This window comes from Microtus oregoni, unplaced genomic scaffold (assembly GCF_018167655.1).
Source record: "Microtus oregoni isolate MIOR12 unplaced genomic scaffold, Mior012 000006F_ref0000085, whole genome shotgun sequence".
NCBI classification, from domain to species: Eukaryota; Metazoa; Chordata; class Mammalia; order Rodentia; family Cricetidae; genus Microtus; species Microtus oregoni.
Window position 1 is genome coordinate 11173769 of NW_024543065.1, and position 20884 is coordinate 11194652.

The following is a 20884-nucleotide window of genomic DNA, read 5'->3' on the forward strand; positions in this document are numbered from 1 at the left end:
TGATTAACATCAATTGTAATTTGTTTTCTCTTGTACTTTTAAGTACATCAGATATATAAATACTTGGTGGTATAGAAGATCATAAGGAAATACATGATGATAATTTGCCTATGTTTGCTCTGTATTTGATGCATTGTATCCTTTTCCTAGACCTTATGAAGGGTTGTTGGAAGAGTGAAGATACTGAGAGTAGATACCCTAAAATCCAGCTGATTGCCATGCAAATGAGAAAAGAAACACCAGAGTAAGAAACAGTGACGAACTATTTAAAACTTTTATATCTTAATAGAGGAAAAGAAAAGTGAAAAACTACTTAAATCAAGCAGCCCACATGAGCAGTAGACTTAGTGAAGAAAGGGTGTACAGAGACAGAGAGGCAGGAGGCAAAGGCATTGCAGGTTCTTCAGAACTGATCTTGAGAGAGCCGGAAGCATGGTGCACAGAAGCAGCTGTACATCCTCCTGTTGCTGCAGAAGGCTAAATGGGTCATGAGAGTCTATGCTGCACACTCAGAGATCCCTCCTCCTGTTCAAGATTGGCTGGGTCCTCTGGGAAACATGACTGAGGCCTTCTGCTAGGGTGACTCCAGTTCCCAAAAGAGATCCACAGACTGAGAAAATATGGAGAAGAAAAGCTAAAAGTTGAAGATGCAGGAAGAATCAACACACAAGGTGCTCATCTCTAAGAAATGAAGGAGAGGGGGTAGTGAGATCATGTAGGTAGGCTCATGTGTCCATAATACATTTTTATTAATGTAAGAAAATTAATAAATATCTTCTAGCATATCATAAGTAAGTTTCCATTGGCTCAGGTAATGGTATATTGAAGGGGGAGCACTGAAAATCTCATCTTCTAAATTATTTCAGAAAAAGATCACCCATAGAATGGATTTCACCTTCCTAGTTCTTGAATCTCTCTTACCTAATGAAACAAAGTGAACGAAGCTTTAAAAACTATTAACAAATATATTTATTGTGGTGGCTTTCTCCCCTACTAGATACACCTTGTTAGAAAGTAGCATCCCTTTAGTTCCAGATGGACCCTTAAGCAGGTAATAAAATCGTTTTTCCTTCATCAAGAAAGAAAACATACACTTTTGCAAACATGTCACATTCTCCTCACTCTAGTTTTGTTCTCTATAAAGTCAGAATTTTCTTCTAATAAGTATGTTTTTGCTTTTGGAAGAAAGTTACAGGTACATGTTTACAGACTTATATAAACCGAGGTGTAGCAGGCGATCAACCACACAGTGCTGCCATAGATTGGAGACCTGTTCCAGGTGAGCACAACCCTTCACAGTACTGAAAAGCAAAGATGGTCTCCAGCTCTGTCACTTCTTCCACAGTTTCCCTCACTCCGTCCCCACACAGTACATTTAATTCTCTTATGTATGCTCAGTTTCTTGCAGAAGTACAGGATGAGGGCAATAGAAGTCATCTTTAAAATACTTGTTTCTTTGATGATAAACTCTAGGATTCCAAATACCAGGCCTTAATTCTGAGCATTCACTAGATCTCCTGGACAAATCCACCCTGTGCTTGGAGCGATGTTTCTCTCTCCTGACCTTTCCTTGGGACACTGCCTCTTGAAGTTGCAGAATTATCTTTTGCTTCTTAAAGACAATACTCGAAGAATAATTTTTTTTATAGGGAAAAGATGTTTCTTCTCTGGGTGTCCTCAATACATTGAGGATAGCTTATAGCTTATTGATAATTATGTACAAATTTTCTCATCTTTTAAAAATACACAGAAGCACAAAAGATAATCATCTAAAAGTATCCCTTCTTTGAACGTTTGGCTCTTTGCTTTTAACTATGCTTGTATGAAGAATATAGCAACTATTCGGAATGTTGTTTAGACAGAGCGGTAACTGGTGTGTTTTCCATTTGTGGCCCTAATGGCTGGAACACCTGTCCTGGGCATCTGGTTGAGATAGCAGCATCATGAGTCTACAAGAACCTCACAGGACCCTCTAGTGTACAGTGCTGACTGATACCGATTTTTGTTGTTTCTCTTGGGCTTTTCTCGTCTGCTGCTGCTGTCTGTCTTTGCTTTCCCGCTGCTCTGGGGTCTCTCTGCTGGACTCCAAACCTTTGCTGTCAGAACTTGTATCCTTTCTTTCCTCTTTATTGAGTTTTTTCCGTTTTCTCTCCCTTCCTTTTTTACCTGAAATAAAAGGACATTCATTTAATACATTTTATTCAATTATATTCTCTTTGCTTATTCTAACTTATTAAAAATGGCATTTTTTCTCAAGTTGCATATTATACTCAGAAATAACAAATATATACTCTTTAAACCTTTCTCTCAGATCCTTTTGTCAAACCAATGGAATTTTTATGCCTAATAGAATGAAGGGATTTATTTTACATGATAGTCACTTATGTATACTGAAAGGGAAACTTACATACATTTTTTTATCCATCTGAAAACTCTATTAATTTGTACATTTATCTGGTTTATATTTAAGGCACTATTTTATATTCAAATTTACAAATATCAGTTACATATTTCCAAGCTGTGGTGACATCTGCATGTTACCTAAGAGAAGGGAATTAATTTGTATAACAAATCAGGAAATAATAGTCCATAATGTATACCAAGGTAATTATGCCTTTTATTTTAGTACAAACTGAAATTACTTTGCATTGCAGTTTCTCTATGTGCATGGTGTTGAGTACAAGTTATCAATACTGTTATGGTGTAAATTACAGGGACAGGAACACTCTGTTTTTAATCAATCAAACAGATATTTCTTTGATGAATGCTGAATTCTATGGAAGGTCTTGACCTTGAACTGGGTTTGTAGTATAGATTTAGTTCAGACTAATATATGAGGTAGTTTCTCAAGTGAAATCAAGACACTAAAAAGGTTGATGTAGGTTGGCATTTTGCTCCACATGGAGCCACCAGCATGAACATTAAATTTTATTCAATTGTATTAGGTAACCATGAAAATTTTTGGTGAGTATTTTACCAAGACACCACTTTTTTCCCTATTTCCTTAAGAGTGAGACAAATCTCGAATGTTTGTCCCATACCCAGAGCCACACAAATTTAAATCAGTCTGCCTACAATGCGGCATTATGGATGTAAGAATTTTGGAAAAATTATTTGTGTGAGAGAACCAAAATATTTTCATGTCCTGAAACAGGCTGCAAATATTGAATTCAGTGGTTTGGCTCCTTTTTTCTCGTGCTTTGGTTACAGAATCCCAGGGAGTGGTGTTATTAATACTTCATATGTATACTAGGTCACTGCAGTTTTTTGTATTAATAATTTTATGCCATGAATAGCTTTGTCATGAGACTATATTTACAAAACCTTCAATCACTTCATGAAAACTTGCCTTGTTGAGTTTAGCAAAATACATGTTCAATTTATGAATGCTGGTAGAACCGTTAATAAAAATGAGAGTTCAGAGGAGGGTAAAGTAAGTATCAAATTATTTGAGGCACATAGAGTGAGACAAAACAGTCAACTATTACTTTGAAGCGGAACTACTGATCCACTGATAGGCCAATTTCAGTTTTCTTTTCACTTTGAGGTTTGTTGTGGTATTTGGAATACCTCTACTGATAGATCCCAGGTCTTTTTGTTAGTTTTTTTTTTTTTAACTTTTTTTTTTATTGAGAAAAGAGAAAAAAAAAAACAAAACAAATTTCCTCCTCCTCCCAGCCTCCCATTTCCCTCCCCCTCCTCCCACCCTTCTCCCCCTCCCCCCACTCCTCTCCCCCTCCCTCTCCAGCCCAAAGAGCAGTCAGATTTCCCTGCCCTGTGGTAAGTCCTAGGTCCTCCCCCCTCCGTGCATTTCTAGGAAGGTGAACATCCAAACTGGCTAGGCTCCCACAAAGCCAGCACATTACGTAGGTTCAAAACCCAGTGAACATGGGATGTACTCACTCATAATTGGTTTCTAGTCATAAACAAGGGTCACGGAGTCTACACTTGGTGATCCCAAAGAAGCTAAGTAAGAAGGTGAACCAAAGGAAAAGCATATAGTTGTCCTCTTGGCTATGGGAAGTAGACAAAATTGCCGGGGAGAAAATTGAGATCTTGGGGGTGGGGTGGGATGGGGGTAAGGGGAGATGGGGAGAGAGGGGGGAGAGGGGGAGAATGGGGGGGAGCTTGGGAAAGGGGGAGGATTGGGATGAAGGAAGGTTGGATGGGGGAGCACGGAAGCACGGTTCTTAGTTAAGGGAGCCACCTTAGGGTTGGCAAGAGACTTGAACCTAGAGTGGCTCCCAGATACCCAAGCCGAGGTCCCCAGTTAGTTCCTTGGGCAGCTGAGGATGGGGAACCTGAAATGACCCTATCCTAGAGCAATACTGACGAATATCTTGCATATCATCATAGAACCTTCATCTGGTGATGGATGGAGACAGAGACAGAGACCCACACTGGAGCACTGGACTGAGCTCCCAAGGTCCCGATGAGGAGCAGAAGGAGGGAGAACATGAGCAAAGAAGTCGGGACCACGAGGGGAGCACCCACCCACTGAGACAGTGGAGCTGATCTATTGGGAGCTCACCAAGGCCAGCTGGACTGTGACTGAAAAAGCATGGGATAAAACTGGACTCTCTGAACATGGCCAACAATGAGGGCTGATGAGAACCCAAGGACAATGGCACGGGGTCTTTTTGTTAGTTTTAATGACCACATTACATATTTGCAGAGCTGACTTAATTGAGGTAAGTAAACAACATGAGCAAAACATGAATAGAATATCTCCCCTTGTGATTATGTAGCATAATTTAAACTCCACAAAGCATCACAGGTTGATAGAACTCTAGTTTGCATACTCTGAAATTTCTCCTCAAGAGACTCTTGCAAGCATTGAATGACATACTATTTCTAGATTGAGTGGCAGGCACCTCAAGGGTGTTAGAGATCAATTATTAAATAAAAAGTCAACAAAAAATTATTTCAATGTCCTACAGGAGTTAATGACTTCAAACAAAATGTTACTTTTATGAAAATTACCCAGAAGTTCCATGTTTGACATTCTCTTGATAATGATCCAACATATGACAGCTGTGATCCCAACCACAATGTTTTAGAAACATAAAAAATATATTGTTTCTTCCTTGGTCATGGCTTGATTCATATGTTTTTTTCCCCTCCATTTGTGACAACACATTCAACTTCCAAAGCATTTCTGCTTATTAGTAAACTTATAGATTATTTCTTAGCCAGAAACATATTTGCAAAAGTCTTGAAGTTCAGTATTATGGCTTTATTATCCAAGAAATAGCTATTTACTCTGGGTAGGGTGTGGAAAGGGAGGCTCTGCTACAGCCATAGGAAACTACCACATTGTACATGGTTGCTGCCCAATAGAAGGTTATTACAGAAGAGAAAAAAATGCATTATTTTTTCCTTCATAGGCCATGTGTTAGTTGTTGGAAGCATTCACATTTTTTCTGCATAAAAATATATTTTACTCTTGTCCAAGAAATAAAATACAAATGCCTAGAGTGGCTGCAGTCCATTAAAAATCACGTGCAATTTGGGATAATTTTGTAAGGTTTTCATTAAAGGGCCTTCTCTTCCTATTGTAGTGACTTGCTGAGTTTTCACTGATGTGGTTAATAGTTATTTTGTGACTCTTTTGCAATTTTGCAAACTAAGCATTCTAATTAAAACAATCTGGTGTGTGTGTGTGTGTGTGTGTGTGTGTGTGTGTGTGTGTGTCTGTGTTGCCCTTTGCTGAGTATATATGTGTATGATACTAATGTGAAGTGGTCTAACAATTGAAAGAACGTTCATTTTTTCCACTGTTTTAGGTATAAGGAGGAGGTTTGAGTAGAAATCAAAGAGATATTGGTATTACTACTTGAGTACAATCTTCGCCTGCTAGGATTTGAATGTCCTCCCTTTAGAACTCATAGTAAAATTTAATTGCCAGGTAATCACAGTTTTAAAGGGACCTTCAAAGGGTGATTGCATTATGGTAACTCTACCCTCATAAATAAATTAGTGATGCTATCATGACAATAGGTTATTTCAGGATTAGATTACTGATAACAAGAATGAGTTTGGTCCCGGTTCCTCTCTCTGCCTCACACAAACCTACCAAACTTTCTGCCATTTACCATGTAGTCATGGAGCCCCCATAAGACACCGGAGCAGCAATCTGAGACTTCTTACCTTCCGATCCATGTGATAAGTAAGCTTCTATTGTTTAGTACATCACCTGTGAGAGACTTTTAGAAAAACAGAAACTAGAGCAAGATGGACACTTGGCTGTGAAGTTTTAGAATACCATCCTTAGGGCCAGAACTCCCTGCTCAGCTAAGTCTATTGCAAGTAGTTGCATAATCTTTTGCAAGTTTCCGATGAGCCTTGGGATTAACTGATACTTCAAGTAAAAATAAACCTTTCTCTTTGCTAAACGTTTCAAGGCTAAATAAGACGCTTGCAGAGCACTTACCATGGTACCTGACATGTTAGTCATGCGTAAAACAACAGCTAATGTTGTGATTATAAAGCACGGACATGTTGCAAGTTTTCACTCTACGCCAAAGAAATGTCTTTGCCTGAGTTTAAGCATGAGATGGTTCCATGCCTATACTGAGGTGGAGGCAACCACAGAACTCACAGAAAGCCCAGGTATCAGGTAATAGAGACTTAATGCGATTCTTTAGATGATGTTTAAGTCAAGCCTAAAAGAATTTGTTTTAGACAAGCGTTTGTGAAGCTGATCAAGGAAGAGGGCAAGGTAGGCAGTGAACGATATGTCAACATGTGACAGTGTGCAAGGACATGGTGACCTAGGACACTAAAAGTACACCTCCTTGGTTTGGTCAGAGTCTATATATAGGAAGTTACGGAGACACACTGGATTCAATTGCCATGTTCAGAATTTGTCCTAAAGCATCAGTGGTAATGAAAACTCTTCTCAGGGCTACTGTCAGAATCCTAGAACAAAGCAGAGCTTTGAGGTTTGGGTGATGCATTAAAAAATAACTGCATGTTTTAACATGTGACATTTTATTTCCCAGAAACTTGTTATATATGTAATGAAATCCATAAAGGGAGTATAGATTTTACTTATTATTCAGTCTTACAGTTTTATGCTGTTAATTTATTTTTGACAGTTTCACACACACACATACAAAACACATTTTAGACATATTCATCTCCTGATGCCCTCCCTTAAGAGACTAACTTTTCAAAAGAACAACTAAAATCTCTATGCAGAAAATAAAGCCACACATGATATAAGGACTTAATACAAATTATTACTACATATGTGAGTAGATAATAGACAGTATTGAGAGTGTGAAACTATTCTCTCCTGATGAAAATGCACAGTCCTTCGCATAAGCTCTGTCTAGAACCTTCTATAGACAAGGTTCCAAACATACATGACTGTGGCTGGAGATTACAACTCAATAGTTTGGTGAAGACACACCAGGTACTTGTGTTAGCAACTTTAGTTTCACTTGACCTTTTCCTTTCTTTTATATTCTTTCATTTCTCTTTTTGTATTTTCCTTTATTCCCAAAGATTTTACCCGGAATAGAATTACATCTCGTCTCCACTCCCTTTGCTCCCTCCAGTCCCTCACAGCTACCACACCTCAAATTCCTTCCATGTCCTTCTGCCATTCTCAAATTGACAGCATCTTTTTCTTTATCATTGTTACATACATTATATATATATAGTTATATAATATTACGTGTGTGCACAATACGTAAAACTTCCTGAGCCTATTTTGATAACTGATGAACCTAAGAACTGTATGTGTAGAGAAATAGAGTACCCTATTTCCTTAATTATATACAATGAAAATTTACCTCAAATCACATGGTTACTTTACATAACAAATACAAATTTGGCTTTGACTTACTACTACTAATCCTAGTAATTTGTAAGGATAGCTTTAAAATTAGGTACGTTTAGAATAGGAACTGAGGTGGGAAAGATTATTTGCAAATAATCTTTTAAAAACATGTAGAAGTACAACTCTGACAAAAATAATAAACTTTCAAAACTAGCTGAGGGCAGAAAATATCTTGAATTATTTTCTTTTTCTACAATATATATTAGACATTATATTTCCATGTGGAAACATAAGCCTTATGGAACATTCAATACTCTTTTAAAACACAGTGGGAAAATAATTGAGAGGGATATTTTCTGGAATCACGAGTGACAATTACTTAGATTATAAACGCTATGTGGTTTTTTGTTTTTCTTTTTTTTTGTCCACTGAAATGTTTAAGGGGTTCATTTATGAAGTTCTCAAAACTGACAGTAGGGGGCGCTAAGGAACTTTAAGTAGTTCCTTGTTTTAAAAACTAAACGAAAAAATTTAACAAAAATCTAAGTGTACTCCCCATTCTAGACTGAGAAATAAACATCACCAATTCCATGATCCAACCAACTAGTGAACTATGCCTCCAAAGAGACCAAATTTACCACTAGGACTTCAGTTATAAAATGAGATCCAAATTTACCACTAGGACTTCAGTTATAAAATGAGATCCAATCCGAAGCCCACGGTTTTATATATTAAAAGGAATTCATCTGATTTGTGAACCCAAATTGAGGCATGCTTTTATGTACAGAGGATAAAGATTACAAGTTTTGTTAGTTTTAGTTAATAAATCAGTGGAGAATTGTTGCACGGGAGGGGGCTGCTCCAGAGCAAGTATTTTTATGCAGCCATTATGATCTCTTGTGTAGATACATACTTAAAGGCCTTTGACCTGTGGGCTGTATAAACACAGGACAGTTTGACCCAGTGGTGAAGAACCCAGCTGAAAGCTCTCAAGGCCCAATGTCCTTCTCAGCTATCTTATTACCAAGTAGAACTGACTTGAGAAACATATTCAAACCTTTTGCCCCCTTTTTTCTTGTTTGTTTTTTACTAAAATAGACACACTTATTGCCTCTGCTGTAATTTTAAGAAATACAGTAAAAACAATCACAGAGGAGACATCTTTTATAGACAACCGGGCAGACATTTGATTTCTTCAACTTGAAATTTAAAGCTATGCAAGTTATGTGTTCGATCGGTTCATAGACAAATCAGACCTGTGGCTTTTCAACTTGACTTCTAGGGCCCTTTTGATTAATTAGCCAGAGAAAGTTAATCTGACACATTATTACGTACTCTACTGCCTACTATTATTTAAGGATATTCTCCTGAAGCCATTTTCGCAGTGATAGCTCTGGTCACTGGGTTCTGTTAAGACTTAGACTGTGTTTTGCTCACAACTGGAAAGGAGGTGCTGTCTGTCCACATCGTGTTCTTTTCAGAGTTGAGAAAGAAGAAAGCGCTTAAGGTAAGACACTACATGCACATTTTAGAGGTGAAAAGCCAATAATCTCAGGCTTCCTAATGTCGTCCCCGGGGTCCTTGTCCTCTGTGTCTTGTCCCTTCTTGCTCCCTCACCCACTTGGCTGGCCTCACACTTCTCTTCCTGCTCATCCCTGTATATCCTGCCCCCGCACCGCCATACTGTCTTCCGATTTCATATACTTGTTCACCAAGAACGAGAACTCGATTTCTAGACTTCCTTGTCTTACCTCAGACTCATGTTTAATTCTCTGGCCACAGGACCTCTTCAGGGAGTCTTCCTCGCTTTTCTAAACTTTCCCTAGGCTCAGCTAGTTTACTTAAGTTACTTTCATAGGTGCCCTCAGCACCCCCAGAGAAGATTCCTGCTGCAATCAAGATGCAGAGGCTAGGAGCAGGTCTGGGGGTGCAAACCCGTAATGCCGCTTAACTCAGGAGGCCGAGGAAGGAGAATCTCAAGTTTAAGATCAGCCTGGGCACCTTAGGAGCTCCGGTGCTCTGCAAGAAAAAGTGCTCTTAACAAACTGAGCGTCTCTCCAAAATCTTTAAGAAAGTCTTTTAAGAGTTTTGCCCCTCCTTTCTCTTGTTTAGGCTCATTATTCGCTGAAGAATCAGAATCTGAAATTTGAATTTCGGTTCCTGTGCTGACAAAGTTTTCTATGACCCTAAACACGGGGCTGACTCAATCCCACCCCAGGAACGCTGCTGGCTTGAATCCCAGTTTTTACTCCTTGCCTGCATATGCCCTAGAGCAACTCTTCCTGGCACTGAGTATTACCAGACAGCATGTCTGCTTGGTACAAATTCTCAGGATTAAACAAATTCAAAGTGAAAACTGGAGAAAGTACCCAAAGGTGTCTTAAAAACAGAACTGTTCAGAATATTTAAAATGTGCTCATTTTAAAAGTAAACGGAATCTTACTGTTCATAATATTTTTAAATAGAGTAGGACATGGCACTTCGTATTAGATATCTTAAATTTAATAGTATTTATTTCTATGAGTTTTTTCCCTTGAACTGTTAGGCTAAATATTGAGTTAAAGCTAGCGATTTCAGTATTTTAAGTGTAAGAACTATTAACTTTGAAATACCTTCCACCATATTAGATCAGATGACTAAACTCTTGGACAGTGAATCAAGCACATTAATTTACATGTTGAAATGTTCTTAACTGGCACATGTTTACATAGCACATTTTGAATTGGATGTTGAGTCTTAAACAGTTTTATTTACTGGATAAGCATATAAATTAACTCTGATATCAAAATTACGTTTAAATTCATTCTAATTTAGTTCATTAAATTTTATAAATTTATTTCTTTACTCATAAAACTCACGGCTACCTTATAAAATGCATATTATAGTTCCCTCAAATTATTCTGCATAGAATATTTTGGTTGCTTTATATTCTAGTATGTAAACTTTTATATACTGTTTATAAACTAAAATAAAGGTACTCCAAGGTATTTGGAGAGGTTTTTACTGCTTAAGAATGTATTTTGATCGAGTATGCTTTTAATCCCTCCCTTTTGTTGCTCCCCCTATTTATTTATTCTTTAAAAAAAAACCTGTTTAGTCCACTTAGTGCTTCCAGTAATGTGCATGGGTGTAGGTCATCTGTTGGAGCATTGACAGCCTCTCAAGGGCCGAATTCCTGAAGAAAAAAAAAAAAAACCAGAAAGCCTGATTCTCCTGGTCCCAGAGGCCGTCAATTGCTAATCGCTGCCCAGTTAAGGGGGGAATTTTGTGACTTCTTCCTGCCTCTGTGGTGGGATTTTGCCCAACTTGATCTTGTGCACTCATGTCTTACACACACGGTCACAATCACTGTGAGTCATGTGTGCCACACTCCTCTTAGGCCCAGGAAACACTGTGCAATTCGGATGTCCCTTTTAGGACTGAGTACTCTGTGGGATCTCTTATTCTCGGCGCCCTGACCAGTTGTATTAATTATCTCTGTGTCAATTGCCATCTGCCTCAAAAGGAAGCTTCTCTGATGAGGGCTGAGAGACACCCTAATCCACAAGTATAGCAATAAACCATCAGGATGTGATTTAATCCTATCCTCATTTATCAGAACAACAGTAATAAGTTCTCCCCTAGGACCCAGGACCCACCTAACCATGAATCGTTGGCTTTATTTGTCATGTCAAACACCAGTTCCATCTTGTTAGAGAGGCTGTAAACTCAGTCAAAAACTTGTCGATTAATCTCAGAACATTCATGTTCATGCTACTCTTGCACTCCTGGGCAATGACTGACATTAATATTTCAAAGACCATAAAACTGTACTTGGCAATGTTGTTATGTCTTACTAAAAAATTTTAATCTGGACCTAAGCATATCAAAACATGAATGAAAAGCTCCTAAATGAATTTATGTGCTCAAGTGTTTTATATGTGCACATGTGTGTGTGTGTATGTGTGCATGCGTACAATGTGTGTGAGAAAGTGAAAGGAGGACATCACGTGATCTGTCATATGACTCTCCACCTTATTGCCCTTGCTAGGGTCTCCCACCGAACCTAGATGATGGAGGAGGGTCATGTGTCTATGTGTTACTTTTATTGGTTAATAAAAAAACTCCCTTGGCTCTTTGATAGGACAGAATTTAGATAGGCGGAGTAGACCGAACAGAAGGCTGGGAAGAAGGGAAGTGAGGCAGACGCCATAGCTCTCCTCTCTGAGATGGATGTTGATTAGGATCTTCCTGGTAAGCCATCACCTCATGGTGCTACACAGATTATTAGAGATGGGTTAATCAAGATGTGAGATTTAGCCAATAAGAGGATACAGATAACGGGCCAGGCATTATTTAAAAGAATACAGTTTCTGTGTAATTATTTTGGGTAAAGCTAGCTGGTGACCAGGAGCTAGGCAGCTCTTTCTACACCTAGAGTTAGACGGACAGCCAGCAAGTCCTAGAAATCTCTGTAGCTGCCAATGGTTTATGGCCACACCCAACTTTTTATGGGAGTGGTGGGGATTTAAAATCAGGTTTTCATGATTATGCATCAAGTATTTTTAACAACTGCAACTTCTCCGCAAACCATCATCCTTTTATTAATTTTTAAATATATTAATTCTATACAGTCTCCCTTCTCGCTATCCACCCCACTTTATGTCCTTGCTCATTTAGAATATGGCTGGAGAATACCTGTAAATCTATGTAGTCTTTACATCAAATATAGTTGCCCTCAGTAGAGGGGAAGGATGGGTGACAGGGTCCCAGTGGGTAGAAAACCCCATGGAATCTCCAGTCTCTTATATAAAATGATGTAGAATTTACATGTAACTTATAGAATCTTCGTGGGTACTTCAAATCATCTCGCCACTATTGATCATATCTAACATAATATCCTGACATGTAACTAACCTGCTGCGCTTACTTGTTTAAACAATAATGACAAGAATAAAAGTCCGCACATGCGATGCATTTTGATCAGAAGTTAGTTGAATTCTCAAAGGCACAAGCGTGGTTTGGAAAGATGATGTAATGTTTTCAAATAACTTCAGCAAGTTTTCTCAGTAATTTAAACATTAAAAACAATGAAAAGACCCTTAGAAACTTCTCTCATGCAGATTCTAAATTTGAAGCCCATAAATCATATCAACTGTGAGTTTTCCTGTAAAACTGTTTGTAATTAGTACACTAATTATCGCTCAGAGCATCTATCAAGCCATCCCATTAAGTTTGAAAAAAATCCCTCCTATAGTTCCTGACTATACTTAGTCCCTTTAAAAAAAGTGTTTATACATTTCCTCATGAACTAGATGGCCTTAATTTTTGTGCCAGGTTAAAATTATTAGGAAGGTTGATAGTTGTGTCTATAGAGTAAGTTGAGCTGAAAGCTCCCGTTTTCAAACGAAGCTTTCTTTGTGAATCTCCATTTTCTTGCTCCAGATCTTTCTGAGTTTAGTCATGTTTTCTCAGCTCCAGCAGAGGGACTAGATGCTAGACAAATACCCAATGGGCAGACAGGTAAAGAGGTGGGGGGGGGGGCACAGAAAAGCCATAAAGATGGCATCCTTCTGACTTCTACACCAGTACAAAGACTCTGTATGTTTCCTTCTGTATGTTGGGCCACTTTCTGGCTGATCTGGAAATCTGAGATAGGCCATGGACATTTGTGGTGAGCCAGCCAGACCACTCTTCCCTCTCTCAGCTGACGGATCCAAACGAGAGGAGGGACACTCTGTCCATCAAACCCACTTTCTTCCCCAGCCCTCCAGGGAAAAAAGGGAATTTTAGAAACCAAAGTTTCTCTCCCTTTTGAAAAGAGCCTTCTTGCTGCATGCTTTTCCCAGTGTGCACACTTCTTCACATTTGATAAAATTTGCTACAAGTTATTACCTGCCGTGTCTGAAAAATTTTTGCTTTTCAATTCTTTAATTGGTGAAATAAATGAACCTGAGTAAGACACCTAGTTTGCAACATTTAAAAAGTGGTTATATTTTTTTGCCTTATCTAATTCATTTGTAAGGAAATGGGAACTGATCATTTTGTTAATATTTTTTGCATGTGTATATGTAATCTGTGTGTTTGCATGTTCACATGTGTGGGTACATTAATTTGTGTGTGTGTACATGTGGGCTTCCTAAAGGCTTTCGCTGTTTATTTATTTCATTTACTTGAGGCAGAATCTCTAGCCATGGGGTTATAGGCAACTGATGATCCTGTCTTGCCTATAGTGGAGTTCTGGGGATCTGAACTCTGGTCCTCATGCACACATGGCAAGTGTTTTATCCAGTGATCCATTCTCCCAGTCCTGGGTCAGTATTTGCCTCTAAGTACTGATGCTTTGATATAAGGTAGTATAATCATAGTGTTTTTGAACAGTTCTGAATAAAAACGCATTTGATTTCCCCCCCCTTTTCTTCAGCTATACACATGGGCTCACAGCAGATTCTTCCATGTGGGAAAGAGATGTCCTCACATCTCTTCGTGGCAACTATGAAGCGGAACCTTTCACAGTTACTGTTTGAAAAAGGAGTCTCTAAGCCAAGAGCATTGTCTTCATCTTTGATGAAATATAGCTTTGTAATGAGCAGGAAAGGCCTTTATTTCCAAATACTGAACAGAAAGCTACTTGGGAAATTTACTCCAGCTGAGTAAATTGAAGAACTGAAAGAATTCCAAAGAAAGAATATTCTCTTAGCATTATCATTTGATTTTCATTTGGATAAATTTCTACTTGTTCCAAGAGTTTGTCTCCGAATTTTGTTCCTCTGAGACAGAGAAGGAAGTGTTGATAGCCATGTTTGACTCCACTCCACTTCCTCCCCTATCCAAGCTGTCTGCTCCAGCAGATTGACAGGACTACATGCTTCACCCTTGCTGACAGGCTTGCATGATTTATTATACGAGAAATCATGATATTATTCTCCCCTCTTGCATCCTCTTATGTACTTGATCGCTTTGCTATCTAATTCTACCATAGCCTGTCTGTCTTTGCCTTGAAGTTTTTACTGTCCTATGGAGGTGAGGGGAGTAGGTTTAATATAGAGTCCTTTAACTGGGGAAAAGAACAACTTCTAAGTGTGCACTTAGTGACATTTTTGATGAGCACATTTATAGCCTTCTTTGCTAAACACATGATAGCCACTTCAAATTTCCAGCCACGTATTGACTACATAAAGCTAATTTTAAAATGTAACCTTGAGTATTTTACTCTGATTCACTGTTTTCTTTACCCTTTGTCTTTGATACATGCCATTTTGAACTCTTTCCGTAACTGGTCTGCAGAACAAACAGGAGCCGAGGCAGTAATGCAGTAGTGGGGGGCATGTTTGACAAACACCAAGTCCTGAGTTCATTTCCTAACACCATGAAAACATAAAAGCAAAAATGCTCATAGAAACTTCACACAGTATTCTAGTTTCATTCTTATTGCTGTGATAAAACACCTTATCAAAACTGTAACTTAGACAAGAAGGGTTTATTTGGCTCATAACTCCAGGGGGTCACAGGATAAGAAGACTGAGGTAGTTGGTCAGATCCTATCCACAGCTCCAAACAGAAATAACAGCACACACGCTCGCTTGTTTGTTCAGCTTGGTGTCTGGTTTCTTAGATAGTTCTGATACTCTGCTCCCCACTCGCCCTGCCCCTATGCCATCTAGCTGAGGGACTAGAACTAAAAACAGTGGACTGTGTCTTACCATATCACTGTAAGTGTTAAGAAAATTCTCCACAGACATGCCATGGGCCAGCCCAAACGGAGACAATCCCTCATTGAGCCTCCTTCCCATTCTGGGTGTGTAGATGACAATGAAAGCTAATCACCATGCTCACCATTTACTATATTATATTAAACTTTGTGATTAGTTGGTTTTAATGTAACGTAATGTAATGTGTAAATAAGAAGCAAAGGGCAGAGTTCACCCATACCGAAAAGTGTGAATTATTGTACCACTTGTCTCTCCCATTCTGTGTCGCAGGGCAAGCTGAACACTGCTGCTGTTCACGTGCAATATCCTAACCAGCAAGACGGTTTTTGGTGCTGTTTCAATTGTGGTTACATAGTGACTTAATTTCTTTAAAATATTTTAGCCGTTAGCTGCTCAATGATTTAGACATATTAGTAAGATTTTACTGCACCTTATTTCGAACTTTTCAGCATCCTTTGTCTATCACTGTGGTGCTGCTGTGTGCTTGGGTGGAAGAGTAGGCACATGTGCATCAAATGTGCTTGGTTGTTTGTGTGTATATATATGCATATATTTATTTATAGGTCCTTTCCAACCGCAGAGGGAATAGCTCAATTTTTTTTGATGGATTTAAAAATATAAATGCCAAGACAGCTGGCTTTTCATTTTAATCTTTGATAATTCTAAATGGAAATGTTTCCTTTGAAAGGCTGTTTCAAAAATTCAAATCTTCAAGAGATTTACTCTATCTTTTCCTTTTTTTTCTTTCTTTTCCCCAAATAGAGTTTCTAGCCTGGCCAGATTTCTAACTTCCTATATAACTATTTCAGTGACTATCTGATCTTCCTGCCTCTCCCTCCAGAACTGGGATCATCAGTATATGCTTCCACACTCAGTCTATGGAGTACATGCTAGGAAGCACTCTATCAGTATCCCAGATTTTAACTTTTTATTAACAACTGTATGTTCTAGATATTGAATTAACATGTAGCCTGGCTTGTTTTTTCTTCATAAAACACAGTTGGAAAAAGAAATATAGTTTTGTAATAAACACCCGATTAAAACAAAATAAATCAAAGAATTGCTTTCATTTGGGGAGAACTCGAACTTTTCTGTATGCTTTATCTTGCAATATTGACACTGTCAATACAAACATAATTTTTCTGCTGTTACTTTGTTCCTAGTGTGTTTTCTTCAATCAGTTTATCCGCTATGTATAATGGAATTCATAATTAATTATGTCTGTAGTTTTTGCAACTTTTCTAAGTGATATTGAATTTAATTTCTATTTTTGTAATGTTAGTTAAAATAGTATGAAGAGACTAATTATGATGAACTTACTCTCTAGAAATTCTATCTTAATTTTGATTCACCAGTATTCTATCATCTATAAAATGGCTAGTGCAGATTACATGGGGCAAGGTTGAGGTGGGGATAGTGTTGTAAGATTTCTAGGTGTGGGTTTCTGACCTATTTGCATGATTTTCTACATAAAGAGAAGCATGTGAAATATGTATTCCTGTTTTGTTTATCAGCATTAATTTATTGCTCTAAAACCAGATGGCAGTTATACTTTTCTTTCTGTCAATACAATAGCTACTCAATAAATTTAAATAGATTCAATGAAAAACATAATCTTATTTTTCTTAATTTCATGGCCATCATGCAATGAAAGAGACGTGAGAAGAACAGACATTGAGAGAAATGCCTTAACTAATAAATTCTTTTGCGTTCGAAACTCTGTGTTCCAGACAAATTGTCTCAATGAGCCCTATTTATTACTAGGGTGTTCTCAGGCAGTTACCTCTTCTCTTCAAATACTGGACTCAAGTGACTACAGTCCACTTAGAGTCATTATGGTCCCAGGAAAATCATTCCAGCTTGTCACACACACTCTAGTTGGTTCTTTGTGGGAACAAGCCAATGACAGAAAGAAAATGAATAACCAGGGAATCCCTGGCAAGAAGAGATGCTAGGAAATCAAATTTCCAGAGAGGTGAGAAGGCATTATATTCTCTCTTATTCTGAAAAATTGAATTCTGAAGGATTCTTAGAGACTTAAGAGCTTCCAAGTTTCCACGAAGTTGGGCATGTCAGCTATAGTTCATATCCCAGCTCCAAGCTTGACGACACTCTAACAAAAAGAAAATTCAAGATTGGAGAAAAAGAGAATGTGGAGCAACAGAAAAGAGGAAGAGAGGAGGAAAGAAAGGGAGTTTTGACTGTGAAAAGTTAAAAGACTCTAAAACAACTTTCTCTTTCTTAAATTATCTTCTACAGCCGGCATACATGATGCCTTGGTGGAGCTGGGAATGCAGTCTTATTCTAAAGTCATGAAATATGATCCTTGCTCATCTTGCCTCAATCTTGGGGCTTTTATCCCCTTTTGAAGTGGTACTCCATAGTTTCAGAAGCCTGAGAAGCCCTTGAGTTTTGAATGACTGTGGCTTTTGTTTTAATCCATTGATTTTTGCTTTCTCTGAGATGCCATCCAAATGAAGGACTGTTGGAGCGTGTGATGAAACTTCCACTTAAGAGTGTGTAACAACGGAAGCAGGCAGCTTGAATAGCGCAGTTAATGGGTAGAGAAAGCCTGGAACCAACAAGCGATCTTCTACTCCAAATGTATTTTACTATACTTGTTGAGTATTTAGAATTAGCCTTCTCTATTGACTTTCCAAGGAACATTTCAAAGCTTCTTTTTCACGAAGTCCCAGGGGATCATTCTCTAGCAGGTGAGGAAACATTCAACAGGAAGAGTTCCTATGACATTTGACTTTGAAGTCACAATGATCAGAGCTTGAATTTCTGCCAAGCCACTTAGTCAGTGTCTATCCTTGAGGGATGATAGGTAAACTCTCAAGACTTCATCCACTAAAATATGTGCTTTAAAAAAGAGTATGACGTAAAATGTAAAAACTGTGAACTAGTTATCCAGAGATGTGCCCTTTGCGGTTGGCTGTATCATTCATCAGCAGTGTGCCTATAAGAAAGGCACTTTTGTGTTTTCTTTGTTGATTTTGTAAAATACAATTTGTAAAGAACAAAAATTAATTACTATTTGAAATAAGTGTGAAAAACAAGTGATATGTGAATATTAGAATGTAGAAAAATACTAAATTAAAAAGCTCTTGACTAAGACTTAATTATAATGATTCTAAGAAACCACAAATGAGCTGTGTAGGCCAAGTCACTTTAGGGAAGTGATTAGTCTTGATCTGACTATAGTAAAAAATCTCAGCAGCACTTAATTCATTCAAAGCTTTAGAGCTAATTCTTAACCTTTTCAAGTCTACATGCATTAGCAAAGTTATGACAGTGTTTACCACCTGCATGTCTCTTAAATGAGTCACTCATTCGTCATCCACAGAGAAGTGTCTACTAACTCTAACATCTTTTCTTAAATTAAAAGAAATATCTAATTTGTTATTCGGATGTGTGTATTTGCAAATGTGCACACTCACTGTGGTATGTGTGCGTGGAGTCAGAGAAGCACTCTCCTGGTCCAGTTTTCTCCTTTCACCATGGGTTCCTGGGATCCAGCCCAGATCGTTTAGTTTGTGCATCAAATGCTTTCAAGTATTGAGTCACGTCACCCACCTGCTAGAGTGCTTCTTTGAAAAAACCTGTTTCAGGGTGTGTGTATGTGTGTGTGTATGTGTGTATGTGTATATGTGTACACATGCGTGCACATGCAAGTGATTCAATGTACCTTCTACCTTGCTGTCAGGCTGTCTCCTTACAGCACAGATGACTTGCCTCTTATTTTTGTTGGTACCTTGATTTTATATGCTGCCAGTGTTTTCCACCTGGTTTTCACAAGGTACAGAAGACCCTTCGTATCCAACTGTAGCTTGTTTTCTGTTTTCATTTTTCCTTTTGTTGAATACTATCCTCTTCTCTAATTTGCTATTATTTCATCTAATTTTGTTAATCTTCCTATCACTTGTTTATCTGGATTTTGCACTTTAGTAAATGCCCATAGGTGGGAAGTTCCTTTTCCTTTTCACAGAAGGAAAAGTCTCCCTGACCTTCTGGCTTCTTGACAGCTTATCCCCTCAACCTCAGAGAACAGTCATCTGCTCTGCTTTTGTTTCTTTATAACCAAATCTCCTAGAAAGTTTAGGGTCATATAAATCAGCCTAGTATATATTTGTACCTTCTTACTGTTATTTTTATTTCTAGTCTCTAGCACAGTTCCAGAAATAGAAGTTAATACATGCCTGACACACAGCAGTTACAAGTAGTCTGTGAAAATTAAATAAAAAAACCCAGCAGATGAAATGTTCAACACCAGAATCATGGACAGTAAAATAGATGGCAACATCACTATCTGGAATAATTCTTGTTCTTAAATAACACAATTTGATAATAATTATACTCATAGACAGATTTATTTATAGTTCAGAACATTTCATGGTATTTTCTGCTTTATTTTCCTTTGCCATCTTCTTTGCACCACTTATGGTATAGGAGAGTTTGATATTGATCATATCATAACATTACCCAGTAGATAATATTAAGGCATGGAATTGTTGGTCACTGCAGCTGGGAGAGTATGCAAGTGTTACCTAGAGTTCTGTCACATCCAGCTTTCAGCTGGATTTTTGATGAGCGTGAACAGGCTAATCAAGTTTGAGTTAGTTAGGGATAGCAGATTTAGCTACACTTTTCCAAATAATGTTTGTGGGAAGTATTAGCATTTTGGAATCAGTGGAAATAGATAGGAAAAAAAGATAGTAAAAACAAACAAACAAAACCAGAAAACCTGGAGAGACTTAGCTGAATTTGTCAACAGTAATTATGGAGGAAAACACCATCATGCTTTTCCTTCATTAAAATGAGTATTGTCTGTTCACATCTGTTCTTGACTAGTAGGCCATTCATCCCAGCATCACTAAGAAAGTATTTTGCAAATTAGATTCCTCCACATTGCAAAGAATCATGAACTGATTTTTGTGAAACAATCCTATCCTATAATAAGCAGATAAATAACATAGGCACATCCTAATCCTGGGCGCCTATGAATATGTTCATTGAAATGCCAATGGACAACTAAGATTTCAGATGAAATTAAGGTTGCTCACTGTCTGAGCTGGAGATGAGAAGAATACCCAGGACTATTCTGACCTATCCACTTAGTTATACAAATCTTTGAAAGAGAAGACCAGGCAAAGGAGGGGGCCGAAAGATGCAATATGAAAAAGACTCAACTCAAAATTTGTGCATGTGAAGATGGAGAGGAAGACAAGGGCCACAGGTCAAAAACTGAAAATTACCTCAAAATCTAAAATAAAACAGGTTCTTCCAATGTCTCCTTAAAGGAACAGCATCTTGTTCTTTATTTTAGCCTAGTAAAACTATGTCACTATACCATGGTAAATTTTTCTTGCTTAAGTCAATCATTCTTGATAATTTCTGGTTG

The 20884-nt window shown here is 38.0% G+C and overlaps 1 protein-coding gene across 3 annotated transcripts in view; it reads right to left on the reverse strand.

The window, feature by feature from the left end:
- Positions 1-298: 298 nt before the first annotated feature.
- The window catches only part of Rspo3 (R-spondin 3), an 84087-nt gene continuing 63501 nt past the window's right edge, over positions 299-20884 (reverse strand). The window contains exons 5-6 of one of the 3 annotated variants that reach the window (XM_041653993.1): positions 1997-2166; positions 299-610 (exon numbers count right to left, since the gene is read on the reverse strand). In XM_041653993.1, coding sequence (XP_041509927.1) covers positions 575-610; positions 1997-2166 — 206 coding nt within the window. In that variant the 3' untranslated portion in view covers positions 299-574. Of the gene's footprint in view, positions 682-951; positions 2167-20884 lie in introns of those variants that run through there. The other 2 variants (XM_041653997.1, XM_041653994.1) reach the window with 2 other exon arrangements.